The sequence below is a fragment of the Neovison vison genome, chromosome 11 (assembly GCF_020171115.1).
Source record: "Neovison vison isolate M4711 chromosome 11, ASM_NN_V1, whole genome shotgun sequence".
Classification (NCBI taxonomy): domain Eukaryota; kingdom Metazoa; phylum Chordata; class Mammalia; order Carnivora; family Mustelidae; genus Neogale; species Neogale vison.
Genome location: NC_058101.1, coordinates 28,118,762 through 28,140,948, shown reverse-complemented (window position 1 = coordinate 28,140,948; position 22,187 = coordinate 28,118,762). Strand labels below are relative to the sequence as shown.

Sequence of the window (22,187 nt, the reverse complement as noted above, 5' to 3'; positions counted from 1 at the left end):
GCCCCACCCCCCACCCCAAGAGAATTTCCCAATTACAAGTTCAGGGCACACTTTCTGCCTTTATTCCTAATCTATCAGGAGTCTGAAGTGCCAAAAAAAGAGATGAAACCCACTAGAGTTAGCCTTGGAAAAGCAAGACAACTTATAGCGGAATGAAGTAAATACAAACATCCTTCTCTTTCCGTGTAGACATTTACCAAACCTGACTCTACCCTTCGTTTCCACCCACCGGTGGTCAAAGGGAGTGAAACATCTCACTGCTGAGGCTCTAGTCACGTCAGGAGTTTCGCAGAGAACCAATCTCAGACAAAGAAGATTTGAAAAAGGCTCTGAATTCCTCAGATGAATGGCCATGGTTAAAAAAAAATGGGTTGATGACTCCATAGTGGGAGTTTCAGATAGAAATCGCCCTTTAGGCTCTTAGGGATTCTTATCAAGAAACAGACTCCTTCTCCTGCCCTGGAGGACTCCTGGTGGAGTCCTGGGGTCATGTTTGTCCCACTCAGGTCTGTTGTCAGATGCTGGGGCTGCCGACCTTCTCTGGAGAGCAGGGAGAACTCACCTCATGCCAACAGCTGTACATGACTTCATAGACGCACATCGGGGCCAGTTGAGGACGGTACAGCCGGAAGCCTTGAGAAATGGCTTCCACGACTTGCAAATTTGACTTATTCTCAAACGGCATTTTTCCTTCTGTGAACACTTCCCACATCAAAACTCCTACACACGAAATGCATGTAAACAAGAGGTTACTTGAAACGGAAACATCTGTTTCAAAGTGCAAGGCCTTATTTTTCTCTTTCAGCCTTTGAATTATAATCACCCAGAATGAGAGCAGTTCTATCTAGGAAGGGGACCATGTGTGTCTCCATTTTCGAACAGGCCTACAACCTGAAAATATTCCAAGTGGAAACAATGCCTTTCTTTTCCATTGGTCTTGACTGCCTCCTGAGTGAAAGAAAATGCTGCCAACATTTTCATTCCTAAGTATGTTCCTGTCTTCACATCCTGAAATCAACAGGCCTCTTTGCCATTCCATAGAAAAATGACAGAATTGTATGGCCAAGAGTTTACCAGCCAATAGAAGTCACGTGTTTCCCTCTTCCCACTGAGAGATGAGACTGCTGGGTAGAACAGATTATCTAGAAGGGGCTTATGTTCTATAATCGTTGACTGGTTGATTAGTTTAACTCCCTCAAGGTTCTCATTTGAACTTCATTTAATTATTCACTTTTTCTAAGAAAATGTATTATGTATTGATTAAAGACCAGGCAGATGCTAGAGCCAGAAGACTCCAGAAACCAGTCCTTGGGCTTAAGCAGCTCACTGTCCCATGGATGATAGAGACAAGTGGTTAGGTAAAACTCAGAAATTCTAATTGCTCTGTAACCACATGAACCAACCCTGTGCTGCTGATTGTTCATCTCACAACTTCACTGCTCCCCCGTAGAACATAAAATGTCACCTGCTGAAACTACCAAAAGTCAGTGGAGAGCTATGAGATCAATGATCTAATGTGGACAATAAAATTCACACCCTTCTGAAGGTGCAGAAGTCTCTCCGAACCCAAGAAGCTATCCAGCGAGGTCTGGGCAAAATAGAATAGATAGCTTATTGCAAACTGACTGCCACTTTTTGAAAATCAACTCTAAGAGCAGACTCCACTTGACAGGGGTCTACAACATCTCTTTCTCGATGAAGAACGTTACACAATATAAATTCCAACTGACAGTTCCCAAGGAGGCCAACATCTAAATTCCACAAAATCAGAAGGTAATGAAGTAAATGCGGTGGTGTTGCTTAGCAGTTAGAAATGAAGTTGATTAATTACACTCGAAATTCAGTGACACCTTAGATCTATTTTCCTGGCAAGTCTCTGTGGTGTAAAAAAGATGGCTGCATTTGTTTTCTAGATCAGTAGACTCTCTATTACGGTTTTCCTGCAAATGCTCATTGGGAAAGGATAAGATCCGCATGGTAGACTTATATAAGAAGGTGAATGGTATCAGTTGCAAAGACAGCCTAGATGTGCTTAGAACGCTTAAGACAGAAGCATAGTTACAAGAAGACCCTTCTAGAATGCCACATCATGTGAAGAAATCAAAGCTTAAAAAAGATTGGTATTTTATTAAATCAATTTCCATCAAATAAATATCAAATTTACTCACCAAATGACCAGACATCAGATTTGCTGCTGTACTTGTTGAAATGGAAAACTTCAGGAGGGGACCACTTGATGGGGAACTTGGCTCCAGAAGAACTGATATATTCATCATCCAAAACGTACCTAAGGTCATTAGATTCAAAGCACATTGTGCTAATTACCTCCAAGTTCTACTTAATCTAAACCCCATTAGTCTACTTTAAGTTCTAAAAAAGAAACCAGGGGTGCCTGGGTGGTTTAACAGGTTAAGCGGTCGATTTTTGATTTTGGTTCAGGTCGTGATCTCAGAGTCCTGGGATTGAGCCCCCTGTCAGGCTCCCTGTTTAGCAGGGAGCCTGCTTGAGGACTCTATCTCCCTCTCCTCCTACCCCACCCCTACCCACTCAATCTCTCTCTCTCTTTCTCTCTCCCTCAAATAAATAAATAATCTTTAAAAGAGAAATATTTTTACCTCTAAAAGTTTCTCTTCTTGTTACTGAAATGGGAAAGTATTCTTTCTATACAGTGGTTCCTCCCCAAACCAAGCCTCAGTTGGGTTTATTTGGGTCTCAGAAAACCAGAACAATTCTTCAATCCAAAACGGATTGAAGTCAGGAACCCACTGATTATTTTGGTTATGACAAATTCTTAATTCTGCAAAGGAACATGCTGAGTGCTCTAACAACCAGGGTTATAGAAAGGAAATTAAAAGAATATGTATATATGGCAAATAAGTTCAAAGTTGGATGTCTAACTTTTTTCTTCATGAGTATGTGTTTTGTGAGGCAGAGAAAAGGGGAAATAAGCATACTGACCATAATACATTTGATGTAAAAAATGTCCAGTGCATTAAAATGGTCCTATATGAAATCAGTAATAACTATCACCTCCTTCTAAAAACTACAAAAATATTAAACCCTCTCTCTTGTGAGATTTGTAGGCAGAAACATCCAAGCAAGGAAATCTGGGGAGAAGAATCTGGAGAGAAGAATGATAACTAACTTGTAGCCCCTGGAGTGTGCAGTATGGTAGCTTTGAATTAATTAGCGCTTCCTCACACTCTTTTTCTTTTTTCCCACGTACCCTACCACCCCAGAAGTCATCCTACTAAGGGAAAGAGTGACTAATAGAAACCAAAAGAGAAAGAGCCATTTTTCATAGCTTTTGAGTTTCAAAAGTCTCAGCTTTCCACAGCAGGAGGAGGACTGAGCTGTTAATAAAATATTGGGGAGAAAGACTCATAAATAAGAGTGATATCTCCCCCACCCCCACCATCCATCTCTCTAGCATTGAACCTCTGGAGCTGGGAGGTGGGAGAGAACAAGGGGCAAGGAGATGAGTATTAGACAGTAGTGGGTGACTGAGGCAGGGTTCTGTCCCCTGCACCCTACCAGCACTGCCCCACTTACATGGCAGGGAAAGAAGTCCCCACAGTAGGTTGCTGGGATTCAAGAGCAAAACAGAGCCTGTGCCTCTTCCCCAGGTCAAGCCCCAAGAAAAGCAAAAAGTTTCCTGAAAGCCAATAGCTGTGGATGTGTCTAAGCAAATAGGACCTTGGAAAGCTCCAGGGGGTTTCTAATCATGGAGAATGCCAGAATGACAACATCTTGCAGTAGAGATTGGGGATGAGTCAGCAGCCACCTACGCAGATGTCCAGCCAAGGACAAAACAGGAGGATGTTTGCTGCAAGGGTACCATTTGTCAGTGGCTAACAACAAGGACCAGACATGCCCTCTCCACTACATAGCCCCATGAGGTCATACAGAGAAGAAGTCATTCAGAGAAGAAGACATACAGAATTTGAATTTGACCCTGAAGTGAGTCAGAGATATTCTGAATTCACAGGCATTGAACTTTTGGCAACCTGAAGGAAGGGGTGCTCAAAATATCAATGGCATTGTGTTTCAGAAAATGAGGTTAGGTTTTCCGCACTTGAGTCGTAGTCTTAAAGTCAACCACCACACTTGATCATAGACGTGCATGACAATGGCATGGAAAAGTCGGAGCTAAACAAATGTATTCTTTTATCTTTCAGAAATACACATATATCACAGAAGCTTTTTTCCTCAACTTCATGCATCTGACAAGTAGTTTGAGATATTCTGAAAATTTTTAAGTTATGCGTAACTGAAAAGATCCGAAGAATAGTTCAAAGCACCCATTTACCCCCCCAGCTAACATTGGGTTATGTCCTAAAATTCAAAGCAGGGCTACAGGCCAAGCAAACACATCAAGATTTTCCCCAGGAAAAAAAAGCAATGCTCTTGACATCTTTGGTTTGTTAGTAGACAGATGTAAGATTCCCTCTTATGAGTAAACAAAAAATATTTGTATATATTGTACCTCGTCATTCCGAAGTCTGATATTTTTACTATACTTGCAGCACTGACCAGACAATTCCTTGCTGCCTATGGAAAGAAGAAAAGAATCCACATTTGAATATCGTCTTTCTTTGAAGAGTTTCTATTTGCCTTTTCCTTACTGTATTTGGGGTCCCACATGACTTCTCTATGAGCAGCCATGCTTTCCAGGGAATACCTGTGATACTACGTATGACTCAGTATATCTGCCCTCACAATGGATTTTAAGGATTCTTCAAAGAAATTCTTCAAAGAAATAACAAAAAGTAAAAAAGCAATTTTATTTTTATATTTTAATTTTAGTATTTTTATATTTTTATAATTATATTTTTCCTTTAAAAGTTTTTAATCCTTCTCAACAAGTATCTTTGATATCTTTGAAATCAAGAGGCATTAAATGATGAACCCCAGCATTTAAAAGAGTATGTGTTTTTAAATAATGCGGAGACCACGTATATGAGGCCAAAATAATCCATTTTCAGAGAGCTTCATTAAAGAAAGTCATTGAATTGGTTATTGAGCGTCATGTAATTCAACAGTTTGATAGATTTTTTTCTCTTCTAAGTTGATATGAACTTCAGTTAGTCTAAAAACAAAAACAAGGAACTTAAAATGGTAAGCCAGAAGGAGCCAGTTTGGAAGATTTTGACAAATACTAGCAACAATCTCCAAGCCAAGCCACAAGCTAAGCCCTTGACGGGGAAAAGACTCAGGCTTCACTGGCAGGTTTTAAATGGCATAAAGATGGATAAAATAGAACACAAAAGAAGGCAACAGAGGAAGAAACCAAGGATGGGGGGAATCTGAGAAAAGCCACTTGGAGCAAAGAGAATGACCAGGACCATCACCCAACGAAGTTTTGAATTCTAATCTCTACACTCTAATCTAATCAGGTCAAGAAAGACTGAGCCGCAGAGACTAGAAAACTAAGCTCAGGGGAACTGATGCCGCATTCATCCCTTCAAAAATTTGTGTAATAGCTACTACGTGCTGGAGCCTGGGAAACATGCCTTGAGGGATACAGAGTGGTGATCCCAATGGGTACGGAAAGGCTATCACTATGGAATAGCATTGCTGAGCTCCTGTATAAGGCCAGGCGCGACTGTAAGTGCACACATGTAGTAGTTCATGTAATCCTCCTAACGAGCCCTCAGGAGGAAGGGGCAATTCATACCAGGTCCTGGCTGACTAGCTTGCCCAACATCACACAGCTCGTAAGAAACAAAGGCCAAATTTCAACCCAGGCCGTCCACCTCCAGAGCAGTGGTCCTGAATCTCGGCTGCCCCTTGAACTCAACGGGGCAATGGGGGCAAGACAAGCTTTAATTTTTTTTATTAGGCTGTAATGTACAGAGCATTCCAGCACAGAAGGATTTCACATTTCTAGTCCTCCTCAGTGATGTCAGCAATGCTGCTGTGATACTGTTACAAGCAAACCACCCCTAGAGCCTGATCTGCACCGCCATATGCCCCAGAGAACACTTGGCCAATACGGGCCCTCAACACGTATTTGATTATTGGTTGAAAGTAAGAAAACTGGAAGTAATGGAAAAAGAGAGGGAAGGTGAGAGGAAAGAAAACTAAATTAGTTTTGGCTAGTTGATAAGTGCGGTAGTTAATCATATTTGAAAGCATATTTAGAACAGCACCTCCCTCGGCCACAGCATCAAGGGGCCATTAAAAATAAAGCTCCATTTCCCAGAGAATTACATGAATAGGAAAGCATTTAGAAACATTTACTCTTTTTATGCAAAAGAGTAAAAGTCGTTGGGGACGCCTGGGTGACTCCATTGGTTAAGCATCTGCCTTTGGCTCAGGTCATGATCCCAGGGTCCTAGGATCGAGCCCCGCATTGGGCTCCCTGCTCAGCGGGGAGCCTGCTTCTCTCTCTCCCTCTGCCTCTCCCCCTCTGCTTGTGAGTGCTCTCTCTCTTTCTCTGAAAACTGGAAATAAAGTCTTTAAAACAAATAGTCTTTAAAACAAAAAGTTCTCAATAGTCATATTCTTCTCAATGTCATGCAGAGAATAATCGGCCGATTTATGTCCGACTCACTAAATCCCTGTGGATGAAGCAGTTCCTCTCCAGATACTCCATCCCTTCGCAGACATCCTGGCACATGCTCAGCAGCATCTCCTTGGTAAGCGCTCCCCTTCTGTCCCTGACGTATTTCAGCAGGCAGCCATTCTCCATAAACTCGGTCACTATGTACAGCGGCTTCTGCTGTATGCACACTCCATAGAGCTGGACCAGCCTGGGATGAGATAATTTCCTGTTGAAGAAAAAGCACACACCAGTTAGCAGACTCATTTTTGCCCTTTAAAGCACGGAGACTCAACTGGTGATATTTACCAACTCTACGTATGTAATCTTCAACATCAAGATTCGAGAAAAATGAACCCAACCACAGAGAAAGTAGAACAGTTTCCTTTCCACTGTACGTGCTGCATAAGTGGGGTCAAGAGTTCAAGCAGTGCTCCCCAAGTCCCTGCAGGTACAGAATATTACGTGCTCCATATTCTGGTTTTTTCTGCTTTTCTTCCTGCAAGCAAGCCTTTGGCTTCCTCGTGCCCACTTCTCCTTGCCTGGGTCTTTTTCTTTTTTTTTTTTTTTCCAATTTATTTATTTTCAGAAAAACATTATTCATTATTTTTTCACCACACCCAGTGCTCCATGCAAGCCGTGCCCTCTATAATACCCACCACCTGGGTCTTAACAGAGCTCCTGTTCCTTGAGTTTCACTTTTCCTGCCCGCAGCTGCTCAGATGAAAATTCGAGACAGATTGAAGGGAGGAAACCGTGATTGATGCATTAAAGAAAGAAAGAAAGAAAATTAAATTCTAAAAAAATAGGGCTCCTGGGTGGCTCAACCGGTTAAGCGGTTAAGCGTCTGGCTTAGCTCAGGTCATGATCCTGGGGTCTGGGATTGAGCCCTGCATCGGGGAGCCTGATTCTCCCTCTGCCTCTGCTTCCCCCTCTCTCTGTCTTGCATGAATAAATAAATAAAATCCTTAAAATTTTTCTCCTAAAAATTTAAGACATTGAAGTTGAAATTGTAGATAAAGTTGGAGACCAAAAACACTTGCTAACTTGAAACCCTGCTCTGTATTTAGCAAACACATACATGCACACACAAACATACACACATACACAGAAGTCCTTGAATGTTGCTTATTAAAACACAGATAGAACTTTGCAGTGATCTGAACTTCAAAAGTTTATTGTTTTTCTGGAGTATAGCATTTAGTCCCTAAAGGCTTGTTAAGCCAAGTAGGCATCATGGAAAACAATATTCAAGTTAATGTTTGTAATTTTAGAAGATGCCTAATAAGCCAACTTCTCTGTTAGTCAAAAGTAACTTGAAATGTTACCTATTTTCATTCATAGAGGCAAAATAAAGTCAATGACTCAGGGAGATTATTTACCCTAAAATAATGTAAATGAGTGATTAGTTGACATATTACCATATGATTAGCATGCAAGACCACTACCAGGTAGTGGAAAAGAGATGTTCAGAGAATCTCCACATGATTTTAACCCGTAGATAGATATCTTGTATATGTATATTTTGTCTGATTTCGCTTTCTCCTTTATAAAGTGTATTTTTCAGTTAAGGGACGCCACACGACCTTGAGTAGAGTTGTGACATACATCGAAGTGTGATTGCTCCCAAACCCATGTTCTTTCCATGACAGCTGAATGCTGCATGCTGCTTATCTGGCATGGCTCATACTCACATCATTACTTTAGCCTCCTCGATGAAGTCCTCTTCCGACATGGAGCCTTCACTGATGGCCTTGATAGCCACCCGGATGTGCGCCCGCCATTCACCTAAATGGACCACCCCAAACTGACCGCTTCCAATCTCCTTTACAAAAGCCAGCTCAGCAGGATCGATCTCCCATTTTTCTAGAAAAAGAAAACATCCGTGTTACGAGTAGGGAAAAATTTTAGAGCTAGAAGAGATTCAGGAATGATCTAGACCTACTCTACTCCTTTACAAAGAAGTTAAAATTTTTATGAATGAGGAGAGCAGAAGGGCAACCATTTTTAATGCTGTCATGGTCGTTTCCATGTGTAATTCCAGAATTCAAGTTTAAAGATACGAACTTGAGGGACACCTGGGTGGCTCAGTGGGCTGAGCCTCTGCCTTCAGCTCAGGTCATGATTCTGGAGTCCTGGGATCGACTCCCGTATTGGGCTCTCTGCTCGGCGGGGAGCCTGCTTCTCCCTCTCTCTCTGCCAGCCTCTCTGCCTACTTGTGATCTCTCTCTCTTTCAAATAAATAAATAAAATCTTAAAAAAAAAAAAAAAAGATACGTACTTGACTTGCTTGGAAACAATGAAAGGCAGGCAAAGCTTTGCCTTTCTGAACCAAACCTACCAAAATTAGATCAGGCCCCAAGAATATGTATGTCCCCATTTGTTTTTGTCCTTCTGAGTAAACTTGTGAGACACAGGACATTTGTTTTTCCCTACCTTCCGCCTATACCACTTCTTCTGTTGCTCCTTTGTCCACTCCCACCCTAAAGGGCTTTCCTGTCTTCACACCTTCTCCTAGGGAAAAGCCTAACAAATTCACCTAATAAATAGGTCCAATGCTACAATTCTAACTCACATGTCTCTAAGTATATGTTTGAAGTGAAATTTGTGTTATGATATATTTCACTTCCATAGAAGCCAAATGAGGCAAAAAGAACTTATTAAAATAACCCTCTTGAAAACTGTTGAAAGAGCAAATTTCCTTTTTAGTGTCTCTTTTTACATAGTAACACCGCCATCTGGTGGAACTTTTGAATAATGCCTTTAAAAAAATTGTAAAGGCGGCCTTCCAATAATAGGGTATGTTTTAAAAGTAACATGGTCTGCATATATTTATGACTTTAATACTGACATAAATTTATTCAACAGAATATAACCATGAAGGAAAATACTGACAAATTACACTTCATAAAAATCCTGTTCATCAAATATACCCCATTAAGAGAGGGAAAATGTAAGCCACAGATTGGGAGAAGGTATTTCTAAAACATGTCACCTGTAAAGAATTCCTATTCAGAATATGAAAAAATTAACTAGAAAAAGGCAAATAACTACATTTTTAAAGGTTAGAAAACTTGAATGGAGTATATTTCACAAAAGAGGGTACCCAAATGGCCACTAAGCCTACTAAAAGTTGATCAAAATAATTAGTAATCAGGGAAATGCAAATTTAGACCATAACGAGATAACACTAGTACATACACCAGATTGGCTAACGTGAAAACTAAAGACAAGAATCCACAAGAATACTAAGTATTGGCAAGGGTAAAAGTGTGGAACAGCTGGAAAGCCCATATGCTATTGATTGAAGTGTAATTTGGTATAAGCGTTTTGGAAAATGAACCAAATCTGAGTGTGCACATACTCTATGACCCAAGAATTCTACTCCTAAGTGTACAGCTAACATTGGTGGAGCTTAAACGTGTACTGAACCTCATCCAAAGACATGCAAGAATGTCCATAATGATGTTATTTATGAGATAAAAATTGGTGTCAACCCAAATGGCCATCTACGGAAGGACTGGTAAGTCAGCTGTGGTATAGTCGTGAATGTCACACAACACCCCAGCGGAGATGAGCAAGCCACACCCAACATCACCAGGGAAGAGGAAGAAGCCAGATACAAATGCACAGTGTCTCATTCCATTCATATTAAATAGTCAAAACCAGGCAAAACTAATTGAGCTATAGAGTTATGAGCTGTGCACTGTTCTAAATGTTAAAAAATTAAGAAGTTTATTTTTAAAAAATTAAACAGGACCATGCTCTACCTAAATAAATGGTTAATGACAGAACTTTTATTATATGTATAGTATTAAGGGCAGAGGAATAACCCAGGACCCATAATACCCTGAATCATTCTCCCATCCCAATTAAAATAGAGAGCCTGAGTCCTGCTTATCTGTTACACTATGTAATGATGTCATCATTTATCTAGGTATTTTCTGTTTCTCACTAATGAGAGAAACTTAAGGGAATAAAGTGTCACCAAATTACAGAACAGAATTCTTTGGCTCTTCTTTACTCTTACAGATTTGCAAATATTCATCTGCTAAAAATATTTCAAATTAAACTTTCTAAGGTTGTATTTTTTTTTTTAAGATTTTATTTCTTCATTTGACACACAGAGAGAGATCACAAGTAGGCTGAGAGGCAGGCAGAGAGAGAGGAAGGTAAGCGGGCTCCCTGCTGAGCAGAGAGCCCGATGTGGGACTCGATTCCATAACCCGGAAACCATGATCTGAGAGGAAGGCAGAGACTTAACCCACTGAGCCACCCAGGCGCCCTCTACAGGTTGTATTTTTAATAAAAGGGGAAGGGGAAACTCTGGGTGGCTTTTTGTAGCAGTTCTCTCTTGGAGAGAGAGAGTCATTTCCCGGTCATCATGGTACCCAGTCAGCAACAGCTCAAACTGCCAAATAAAAAGGATTGTAATCTATCAAAAGCGTTCCTGCTACTGTATAAAGAAATTTGAAGCAAAACCGAAACATTTCCTTCCAAAGTTTAAATTGCTCTTGTGAGATGCATGTATTTTATTTAAGTATCTCAGAAGGGGGATTTAAACTTTGAGAGGAAACCTATCTAGACATCTCAGAAAAGCTAAGAATTTAAAGAAACGTAGAGGGAACTTGGGGTTGATTATTTGCTGGACTCGATGTTGCCCTTGGGTACACGCACATACGTTACCATAGCTAAAGCCAGCTGTGGTTGGCAAACAGCTGCCCATCAGTCCGACTGGGTAGCGGAGACGGGTCATGAGACCTGGGGAGAGACAGAAATTGGCATTTCAAGCTGCTTACTAACATAAAAGAAAAAAACCAGTGTACTAGATGATGATGATGGTCTTCAAATAAGTTAGGTGGAAAAGTGTTCTCCATGAGTCTATTTACTTATTTTCTCCATTTTTCATAAAATAACATTTGCTCATTGGACACACATTTTAAAATCCAAGAAAATTTAAACACGAAGTAAAGATCTCACAAAATCTTTGCAGCCAGAGATGCATGTTATCATTCATGTGAACACCTTGGCAAAGATCTCTATATATGTGTTTGAAAACATATATACACCCTATATGTTTCACAGAAAAGTACATGCTTTCCTAGAAACTGTTTTACATTCAATATGCCATTGATATACGTTAGTGACTATAAATTAGAGTTCAGTTATTTCTAAGATGCCACTATTATAAAATATGCTGTGTGGGGTTTTTTTTAAATTTTATTTATTTATTTGACAGAGATCACAAGTAGGCAGAGAGGCAGGCCTGGGGTGGGGGGTGGTGGGAAGCAGGCTCCCTGCTGAGCAGAGACCCCCGATGTGGGACTTGATCCCAGGACCCTGAGATCATGACCTGAGCCGAAAGCAGAGGCTTAACCCACAGAGCCACCAAAGCCCCCAATGCTATATGTTTTTGAACATAAATTTTTAGGTACCTCTCAAATTATCGCCTTAGAATAAATTCCTTAAAATGTGACTTCTTGATCAAAGCACATATAGAAAACTTGTTACCAATTCATTCAACCACCAACAGTGTTTAAGTGTACCCATTTCCTGACCCCACTTTTTGAGAGTAGTTGGGTTGTTTTTTGTTTTGTTTTTCCTTTTTTTTTTTTTTTTAAGAGCATGGTAGAGTAAATGAGACTTCTTTTTATTGGGTCAACCTGTAGTATTCTGTTCCATCAATTTCAATTTAGTTCAACAAACATTTATTATTTATTTCTTCGACTAATGTTTATTTGGAGCCTGCTTTGTGCCAAGCACCATCCAAACAGTGGGAAGAGCAGTGAGGCAGTGAATAAGCCAGTTATGATCCCTGTTCCTGTAGAGCTGACATTTTAGTAGGAGAAGAAAATATAAACAAGTACACACACACACATAAGAAAAAGCAGACGATGATAAGGGGTAAGCAGAGTAGATACAATACAGCTTCTATCAAGTGGGTGCTCAGGAAAGGCCTTTCTGACAAGATGACAGCTATGCTGATGTTCATTGACAAGGAGTCATCTTACAAAGATTGGAAGAAGAGCTTTCCAGGCAGATGGAACAGCATGTGCAAAGGCTGGAAGACAGAAACAAATGTGGCCAGTGTAAGAAGAGAAAGGAAAAAAGGATCATCAAGTGCCTACTGTGAGTAAGACAGTCTTCTAGGTAGATCTCCAAGATTCTGGAGGACCGAAGATGAATAAGGTTAGGATTCTGTACTCAGGGGCTCCATCTCAGTGAGGGGAGACAGGCAGAGAAAGGCAATTCTAATATAAAAGGAGTAGAACCTGGGCTGGGGAAACACAAGAAGCTCTAAGACACAGCACCTCACACATTTTTGGATTCAAAGAAGTCTTCTGGAAGGAAGTGATCCCTGAGATGAATACGACAAATGGAGTTAACCCATGAAGAGAATCTGTAAGGAACAGTCCAGGCAAAGGTAACAGTATGAGATGATACATAGAGATGAAGCAGGATGTGCTACTTGAGCAAAAGGTGAGAGAAGAGGCAAGAAATTACACTTGAGACGTAGGTAATATTCTGGTTATGATGGGTCATGTAAGCCATGTTAGGGAACATTACATCATCCAGCAAGTGAGAAGGAGCCATGGAGAGTTCCCAAATAAGGGAGAAGCATGGTCAGATTTATATTTTTGGTAGCTCATTCTGATGTCAGCATAGAGGATGGATTGAGATGAAGTCAACATTGAAGGCAAGACCAGATAAGAGGCCATTACGGTTGTCCAAGTGAGCAACGATTAGAGCAGCCCTGGGAGACAAAGAGAGGCAGGAACCTACATGAGACATACTTTGGATATGAAATTCATTGCACTTGATAATTAAGTGAAAGTTCTAGAACAAATAGTACTAAAATTTGTATGGACTCACAAAAGGCCCTGAATAACCAAAGCAATCTTGAGAGAGAAAAGCAAAGCTGGAAGTATCACACTCCCTGATCTCAAACTATACTACAAAGCTATAAGAATTGAAACAGTATGTTACTGGCACAAAAACAGACACACAAATCAATGGAACAGAACAGAAAGTCCAGAAATAAACCCAAGATTATATGGTCAGTTAATCTTTGACAAAGAAGACAAACACATACAACGGTGAAAAGATACCCATCGAAGGTCTCTTTAATAAATAGTGCTGGGAAAACTGGACAATTATAGGCAAAAGAATGAAAGTAGACCACTTTTTTATACTACACACACAAATACACACAAACACATACACTCAAAATGCATTAAAGACTTAAGTGTAAGACCAGAAAATATCAAATACCCAGAAGAAACCATAGGTAATAAGGTCTTGGACATCAGTCTAAGCAATATTTTTTTCATCTGTCTACTTCAGCAAAGTCAACAAAAGCAAAAATAGACAAATGGGACTACATCAAACTAAAAAGCTTTTGCACAGTGAAGGAAACCATCAAAAAACAAAATGGCAACCTACTTGAATGGCAGAAGGTATTTGCAAATATTATGACTGAAAAGAAGTAATATCCAAAATACATAAAGAATTCAAACAACTCAATATCAAAAAAAAAAAAGACCAAACAATCCAATGTAAAAAATGGACAGAGGACCCAAGTAGATATTTCCCCCAAAAGACATACAGATGGTCATCAGATACATGGAAAGCTACTCAGCATTCCTCATCATCAGGGAAATGCAAATCAAATACACAATGAGGTATCACCTCACACCTGTTGGAATGGCTAGTACCAATCAGACAAGAAATAACAAGTGTTGGCGAAGTAAAGAGATGCAAGGCAAAGAGAATCCTCACGCACTGTTGATGGGAATACAAAACGGTGTGGTCACCATGAAAAACAGTGTAGAGGTGCCTCAAAAAACTAAAAATAAAACTACCATACCATCCAGCAATTCCACTTCTGGGTATTTCTCCAAAGAAATTTAAAAAACAAAAAACACTAATTTGAAGAGACATATGCACCCTTATGTTCACTGCAGCATTATTTAAACAGAAAAAATACAGAAGCAACCTTAGTGTCTGCTGATAGATGAACAGATAAAGAATATATGGCTGGAATAATGAAATAGCCTTCAGCCATAAAAAAGAATAAAATCTTGCCACTTACAACAATGTGGATGGACCTAGAAAGTATTAGACTAAGTGAAAAAATCAGAGAAAAAAGACTAATACTGTATGAATTCACTTCTATGTGAAATCTAAAAACAAAACAAAACAAAAAAAAACAAAGCAAGAAAACAAAACAAAACAGAAACATACTCATAGAAACAGAACAATCTGGCAGTTGCTAAAGTAAGAGGTTGGGGGTGGTAGGATGGGCAAAATAAGGAAAGATTAAAAGATAAATTTTTTGTAGGGGATACAATGTATAGCATAGGGCATATAGTTAATAATATGTGATAACTGTGCATGGTGACAGATGGTAGCTAGATTTATTGTGGTGATCACTTTGTAATGTATATAAATGTTGAATCACTATATAAATGTTGAATCATTGAATATACTACTGCGTGGTAAATACACTTCAATAAAAGAAAGTTTTCTAATAACTGAAGAGAAGAAGGAGGAGAAGGAGGAGGAGGAGAAGGAGGAGGTAGGGGAAGGGAAAGAGTAATTAAAGAGAGGGAGGGAAAGGATGGGGGAAGGGAGGGGAAGGAGAGGAGACAGAGGGGAAGGGAAGGAGGAAAGAAGTTATCCATTAAGGATAATGAGATCATTATCCTTGTGATTGTGACTCCTGTTTCCAGCCCCTGTAACTGGCAGGATGATGACACTATTATCTGAAATAGACAACAGGAAGAGTAGGTTTGGAGCGAAAGCAGGGGTTAAGATGAAGAGTTCCATACCATCACTGACTCAGGGCTCGTAGGATTGCAAGTGCCTGGGACTATCAGGCAGAAGAATTCTGCAAAGAGAAAAGTCTAGGGTGAGGAGACGAGTGATCAGGGACAGATCCCTGCAGAATACCAATGTTTAAGGGAAGAGTAGAAATAAGACCCTTTGGGAAGAACTTTAAGGAATGATCTGAGTTCGAGAATGAGAAAAGGCAATGTCAAAACATCTGGAAAGCAGGGAGTTTCAAGGAGTGACAGAGAACTTGAAAAATAGAAGAGCAGAAAGCATCACCTTATAGGTCAATATGGGGGTCACTGGTAAGATGTTGGGCAATGGGGGCAACAGAGGCAGAAGCCAGACTGCAGACATTTGAAAAGCAAGTGGAAAATGACCAAATGGACACAATGGATGTGGACACAGTCTTCTAAAATTGTGATTTTTTGAAGACCAATATCTAAAAGAAGAAAGGACCTAGGGAGGGCTTTGTTTTTTGGCTTTTCTTAAGGATGTTTACAAGGTTAAGGGAGAAAATAAGAAGAAATGGGTGAGATACAGGAGAGAAAGGAAGAGTGGATGGTTGGTTGTCCCAGCAGGAGAGGAGAAAAGGGAACAGGAGCATAGGCTCAGCCTTGCTACTACTGGAAGGAGTGAGACAAGGATGACAGCTTGGTAGCCAGAGGACAAGACTGAGGCAATTCATGACCAGTGGCTTCAGTTTTCTTAATGAAGTGGACAGCTAGGGGTTTGTTGATAGGGCAATGGATAATATTGGAAAAGGGGCCTTGAGAAGAATGGTAAAAGTTTGAAGAGAGAACAGGAGAGGATACTTAACAGTGAAGACCTGGCTGAAGTTAGAGTCCTCATCGAGTTGGGACTCTACAACACCTACAGAACATAACGAGGGATTTCTTTAAGACCCTAACACTTTCTTCTAATTTTCAAAGTTCCTATTTGCTAAACATTTTACTCTGTGATTTACAACCAGTGGTTTAATGATAGTCTATCTCTCTGATGGAAAGAAGTCACTCTCTTAACACTGTCCTTACTTCTGGGAAAGAGATGGATTGTCATGACTAAATTGACCAGAAGAAAGAAAGTCAACAAGATAGTCATGGGCTCTGATTCACAGCCTCCTCTGAAACTGGACCCTCCAAAGTACCCTCCAGTGATATGATCTGTGTCTTTCTGGAAGCTACCACAGTCATTGAGACCAGACTCTGGAGCCAGTGGGTTCAATGGTTCTAATGGTCTCAAGGATTCTTTGAGTTCAAATCTCAGCACAAATGCTTACTAACTGTGTAATCATATGTACCACCCATGCCTCAGTTTCTTCATCTGTAAGATGGAGCTACCAACAGCACCTACTTCTCAGGATCATTCCGAAGATTAAATAAATAAATAAATACACATAAACATGCTTAGAATAGGGTCAGGCCCAAAGTAAGTCTTCAATAAACATCGCTGTTTCTGGCTCCCATTCCCTTCCCCTTATCATCTTTCTTTCTTATTTTCTTATATCTTCTGTACTTTCTTTTCTCCCTAATAAATATGGCTATACTTGGAAGTTTTTCTTTTTTTGTTGTTGTTTTGTTTAAATCACTTTTTCTCTCTCTCTCTTTTTTTTTTTTTTTTTTTAGGTTTTATTTATTTATTTGACAGGGAGAGCGCAAAAGCAGGAGAGCGGCAGAGGGCATGGAAGCAGGGAGCCCCACATCAGATTGGATCCCAGGACCCTAGGATCATGACTTGAGCTGAAGGCAGACGCTTAAAGAACCAAGCCACCCAGGCGCCCTGATCCAGTTTTTTTCTTTTTAAAAGTGATCTTTGGGGTGCCTGTGTGGCTCAGTGGGTTAAAGTCTCTGTCTTCGGCTCAGGTCATGATCTCAGGGTCCTGGGATCGAGCCCTACATTGGGCTCTCTGCTTGGCGGGAAGCCTGCTTCTCCCTCTCTCTCTCTCTGCCTGCCTCTCTGCCTACTTGTGATGGCTCTCTCTGTCAAATAAATAAATAAATAAATCTTTTTAAAAAGTGATCTTTTATGCATTATAAGAATAATTCATGTACACTGTAGCAAAAATATCAAACCCTAAAGCAATCTCATAAGGCAGAAAATAAAAGCTTCCCTTACCACCCCCCCATGTCATTTCCCAGAGGTAAACATTAAATTTGTAGTCCGTTATAATCTTTTCAGTTTAAAAATTAACTAAACTTCAACAGAATTTTTCTATGCACACATGTGTGTATTTTTGTTTACAAAAGTGGAACTCTATTCTCATATACTGCTTTGCACTTTTTTCTCTTTACTAAATAACTTATCACTAACATCTCTTCATGTCAGCACATCCTGATCTTAGTATTTTTTTAACCACACCAGCATAAGCACTCTGTTTCTTAAACTTTTTCTTTGAAGGGAAGGAAAAGAGGACTGTGAAGAAAAAAACTCAGAACTGATCTCCTGATTCTAAGGGTTTCTATCTCTAGAAACGAATACCTCCTCCCTGGTCCCACTCAGACCCACTGCTACCTCTGTCTAACCAAACTCCCAGAGACCGTCTGGAATATCCATGTGGACTCATCCCCAAAATGGATAAAAACTTCCTTGGATTTACTCTTGATATTTAGAACTAGTGTAATGGAAAAGTGGTCCTTTTTCAAAAGTTTTTTGTTTGTTTGTTTGTTTGTTTTTGTCAACACAACTTCTCTTGAGAGAAATCTTAAGAAGTACTGTATGGCAACAAGTCAAAATAATATGAAAAGTTACAGTGGGTTCCAAATTCTATAATGTTGAGGTAAGAAGATTCCCCCTGTGTTCAAAGTGGTCCGGGACAGGTTGGGGGAGGACTGAAGGCCAGAGCTGTGATTATAATTGTGGTGGAACTTTCTGAAATCCATTATCTTTCCATAGATAAATTTGCAAAATTAACAACTACTGCAAACAACACCTGGGGAAGGGGGTTAAATGATGCCTCTGCTTTATTTAAGTCAAATTTTAACTGTGAAAAGCTGTGTCCTATTCAACTTTTTGCAATCTCCAAAACAGGAAGGAACAGAGAATGAGATATGTAAGGGCTATTTTCTGTACGATTGAAGTAGAGAGTGAATTTATGGGGGCAAAGAGAGAAGGAAGCATGATTATTGAGGGCACTTGAAATTCCATTACACTTAGCCCTATGGAAATTTCCAGAACAAATGCATTGGGATTACATTGCCTTTTGCTTTTCTGCCAGCTATCATTTTTCTAACCTGTCAGAAATGTAAAAAAAAATCAACCTACCTCTTGGCCCCTTACTAGAAAAACAAAGAAGCATCAATGAGGAGAATTATTCAGAACACAGGTTGTATTTCAAGCACTTACAGATCTCTGCAGGGGTATTCGTTCCTGTTAAAGTGTCTGAGACCAAAGACGCATTGCCTGCCTTGGGGGGCCAGGCTCCCTGACTCTCCCAGCCTGAAGGTCCTGACTTACCTGCCGCATTGTGCTGGTGATACCAGATCAAGTCAGGGATTGATTGAAAGAGGTGTCTCTCAGCCACGTACCACTGTCCTGAGTCATTCTTTTTAATCTGGTAATGTTTGATGGTAGCCTCCATATTCCTACAGTCAATAGAATGTGAATTAGTAAACAAGCAAAAGACCACTTTGAAACTTAGTCAAATTTCGTGAAGCAACAGGACTCCACCTCTGAAACGTTTATCCTAGGGACACTACACGCTGCAGTTAGTCAACTAGTTAGTTGACTAGTTAGTCAACTAGTACCTCGTCACCACTGGCTAAATTCCTGAGCCATCTTACTGGGTCCTTAGATTCGAACACAACTCCAGCCAAAGTTGTTGAGTGCACAACTCCAGTGTCCAAAACAGAAGAGCCCATTAGGGACACTTATAAGTATTTGTTGAATATCAGTGTCAGTTCAGTAAGTGAATAATTTTACTGTGAGGGATGTAAGGAGATATGAAACAAAGAAAGGAGGAAAACCCAGAGTATGTTGATAAGCGGGTTTGCTGTGAGCTACAGGGACTCTGAGCAGCCCCGAGAGATTGTGGAACACGTCTGAGAATTGTCCCACAAAAATCCAAAGGAGCTGAAAGGCTAATCTTCCATTCCTCCTTGATGGAGGGTTGCTCCTAGGATGCTAATTCTCAGGCACCACAAGTCTACCCTTGGGGTCCACGAGTTCCCACAGCCAGAGAACACCCTCCAGTAGGAAGGCACGAGAAGCTTTCTCAGTGCAGAACACTCTATGGGTAAACCCCAAGGTAAACCAAGGGATATGAGGAAAGCACCGCCACTACCTGCTACCACCAAGCCAACTTCCTCGTGGTTGAGGAAAGGAGGTGGGACAAGTCCCATTAACTTATCAATGTCTCACACAGAGCCTGTTAGGAATGCAACTCATACCAATCAGTTGTACTAACTTCCAGGCCAACAGTCTCCTGTTCTGTGATATCTCTTTCTCCGTGTGACAAGTGTCTCCATAAGATTGTCCCAAGGATTTTTACCTCTAAAGTGATCAAAATCACAGTTGCTTACCTTCTAGCTTTTATAAACACAGAAATTGTGTAGGATCCCAAATGTCTGGAATCTCTGACCATAAATGCACCTTCTTTCGACTGCAAAACAATTCATTGTACAAATTTAGTCCTTCTTAGGAAGAAAAACAAACCTCCATCTCAGGAATAAAAACCAAACCCTACTGACTTCCTACAAATGGAAGAGAATATTTTCACAAATACATGCAATCTTATCTCCCTTATATGTTAAGAAGTCCTACCTACAAAAACATTTAATTGGGATAAAAACTTATAATGCATGAGTATTTTTAAAAACTTGTTCTGGATTTTTCTAAGAAAAATTCTGCATTTGACAACCTTGTACCCCATTTTGTTATTTCCGTTATAGTGATCAAGGTAATAGATACACATTGCTGATGGACAGGAAGCACAGTAAGACAGACCGGCAGTTTGTATTATGGAAGAAAAGAAACAACATGGCAGATGGGGTGAGGGAAGCAGCGAGAAATACATCTGGAAAAGCAGGGAGGAGGAAAAATGAGCAGAATCCATGACAGGGATGGAGAGAGAATAAGCTTTGGGGGCATCTGGAGAGAAGAGCAGAGGAGTGATTTTAGTTGCCTCCAGAGAATGGGAGAGACAAGAAGAGAATCAGCAGGAGACAAGAATATTACAAGTTTGATGTTCGATTATGAACTGGAATCCCATGGACATCCTCTGGGAAACCCCAGTAAAGCTGTAGATGGTTTTCAAATGACATTGAATGTTGGACTGTTTGGTTTGTGTTGTTTGTTTGATAGTGTAAAAAAAAATTTTTTTTCCACCTTTACTGAGCATGTTTACCCTTGTGGAGAGGGAAGTATCTCAGAAGTTTGCCAAATGTGTGAAAGTCTACACTTTTGAAGTGCCAACAACTTGCCCGAGAACTGCCCAAAGCCAACACCAAGGTGTGACCCTCAAAGTGAGTGCGACACATTGAGCACAGTCTTTCCTTCCTGCCTGATGCTGACCAAGGAACAAGCCTCATTTTCTGGTCAAACTTTAAAATTAAGAAAATCTCTCATAACCTTTTAAAATAATAAAAGTCTAGCTTTTATTGAATTCCTACCATGTCCAAGGATTGTGTTACACACCACAGAGGACAGAAGATATAAAAGATGAAGAGGTAAAAAACCAAGTTGTATGTGCAGTAGATACGTAGGGAGTACATATACACAAACACATAGACACCATGCGTTCAATCAAATTGTCTAGGTAGTGACCTCCTCTTCAAGGTGCAGAGAGTGCAAACAACAAGCATGACCACACAACGATAGAAGTAGAAATTAATAACAAGCCCCAAAGGAGACAGCTACTACTGCATTACATTTTTAAGTTCTCTTTTATATAACTCAAGGAAACTCAAGTAAAAATGAAAACATCTAGAAAATAATATAAAGACCTATCACATATCAGAAACTGCCACATAGTTCAAACAGTGCTGTCTTATTACTTACAACAGTAAACAAAGGAAATACAAAATAAATGTATCTACCTCAACACGTTGGGACAAGAACCAAGTCAAGTAGAAGAATGAGATGAATGAAGACAAAAGCAGAAAATAATCAATTATAAAAACAAAAATATAACAGAACTAGTCATTAAATTCAAAATCTGGTTATAGATGGAAAAACAATGAAATAGGTAACTTGCTAACTGATCTAATTAGTAAATAATAGGGAAAATATATTTTAAGAAAATAAGCCATCAAGATCCAGGAAAAAAATGAAAGAATCATATTGAATCTACACAATACATTTGAAAATTTGAATGAAATGAGTAATTAACTAGCAAAACATAAAATTTATCAAAATTCATTTCAGAAGACCTAGAAATGTTAATGGACCTACTGAATGGGAAAATGGATAAGATTTTAAAAGAGCTACAATATTAAAAACACTATGGATGGCCTGGGTAGCTCAGTGGGTTGGGCCTTTGCCTTCAGCTCAGGTCATGATCTCGGGGTCCTGGGATTGAGTCCCGCATGGGGCTTTCTGCTCAGCGGGGATCCTGCTTCCCCCTCTCTCTGCCCGTCTCTCTGCCTACTTGTGATCTCTCTCTCTCTGTCAAATAAATAAATAAATAAAAATCTTAAAAAAAAAACCCACTCGATGGAAACATATTGTGATGTTGCATGATTCCAGAGCATGTGAAAAGAAGAAAAACTAAATTTGTATATAAAATGGATTTAATATCAACACCAACAACACAGTAAATATTGTGTACAAAAGGGAAAAATACTAACAAGTCTCACTCATGTCCACTCAAAAATCC

General features: G+C 39.9%; 1 protein-coding gene across 1 annotated transcript in view; it reads right to left on the bottom strand.

The window, feature by feature from the left end:
- The window catches only part of TXK (TXK tyrosine kinase), a 41,356-nt gene that overhangs the window by 2,139 nt on the left and 17,030 nt on the right, over positions 1–22,187 (bottom strand). The window contains exons 6-13 of the mRNA XM_044268034.1: positions 19,894–19,973; positions 18,830–18,957; positions 11,231–11,305; positions 8,239–8,410; positions 6,557–6,773; positions 4,487–4,551; positions 2,169–2,287; positions 563–720 (exon numbers count right to left, since the gene is read on the bottom strand). Of these exons, the coding sequence (XP_044123969.1) occupies positions 563–720; positions 2,169–2,287; positions 4,487–4,551; positions 6,557–6,773; positions 8,239–8,410; positions 11,231–11,305; positions 18,830–18,957; positions 19,894–19,973 (1,014 nt within the window). The remainder of the gene's footprint in view (positions 1–562; positions 721–2,168; positions 2,288–4,486; positions 4,552–6,556; positions 6,774–8,238; positions 8,411–11,230; positions 11,306–18,829; positions 18,958–19,893; positions 19,974–22,187) is intronic.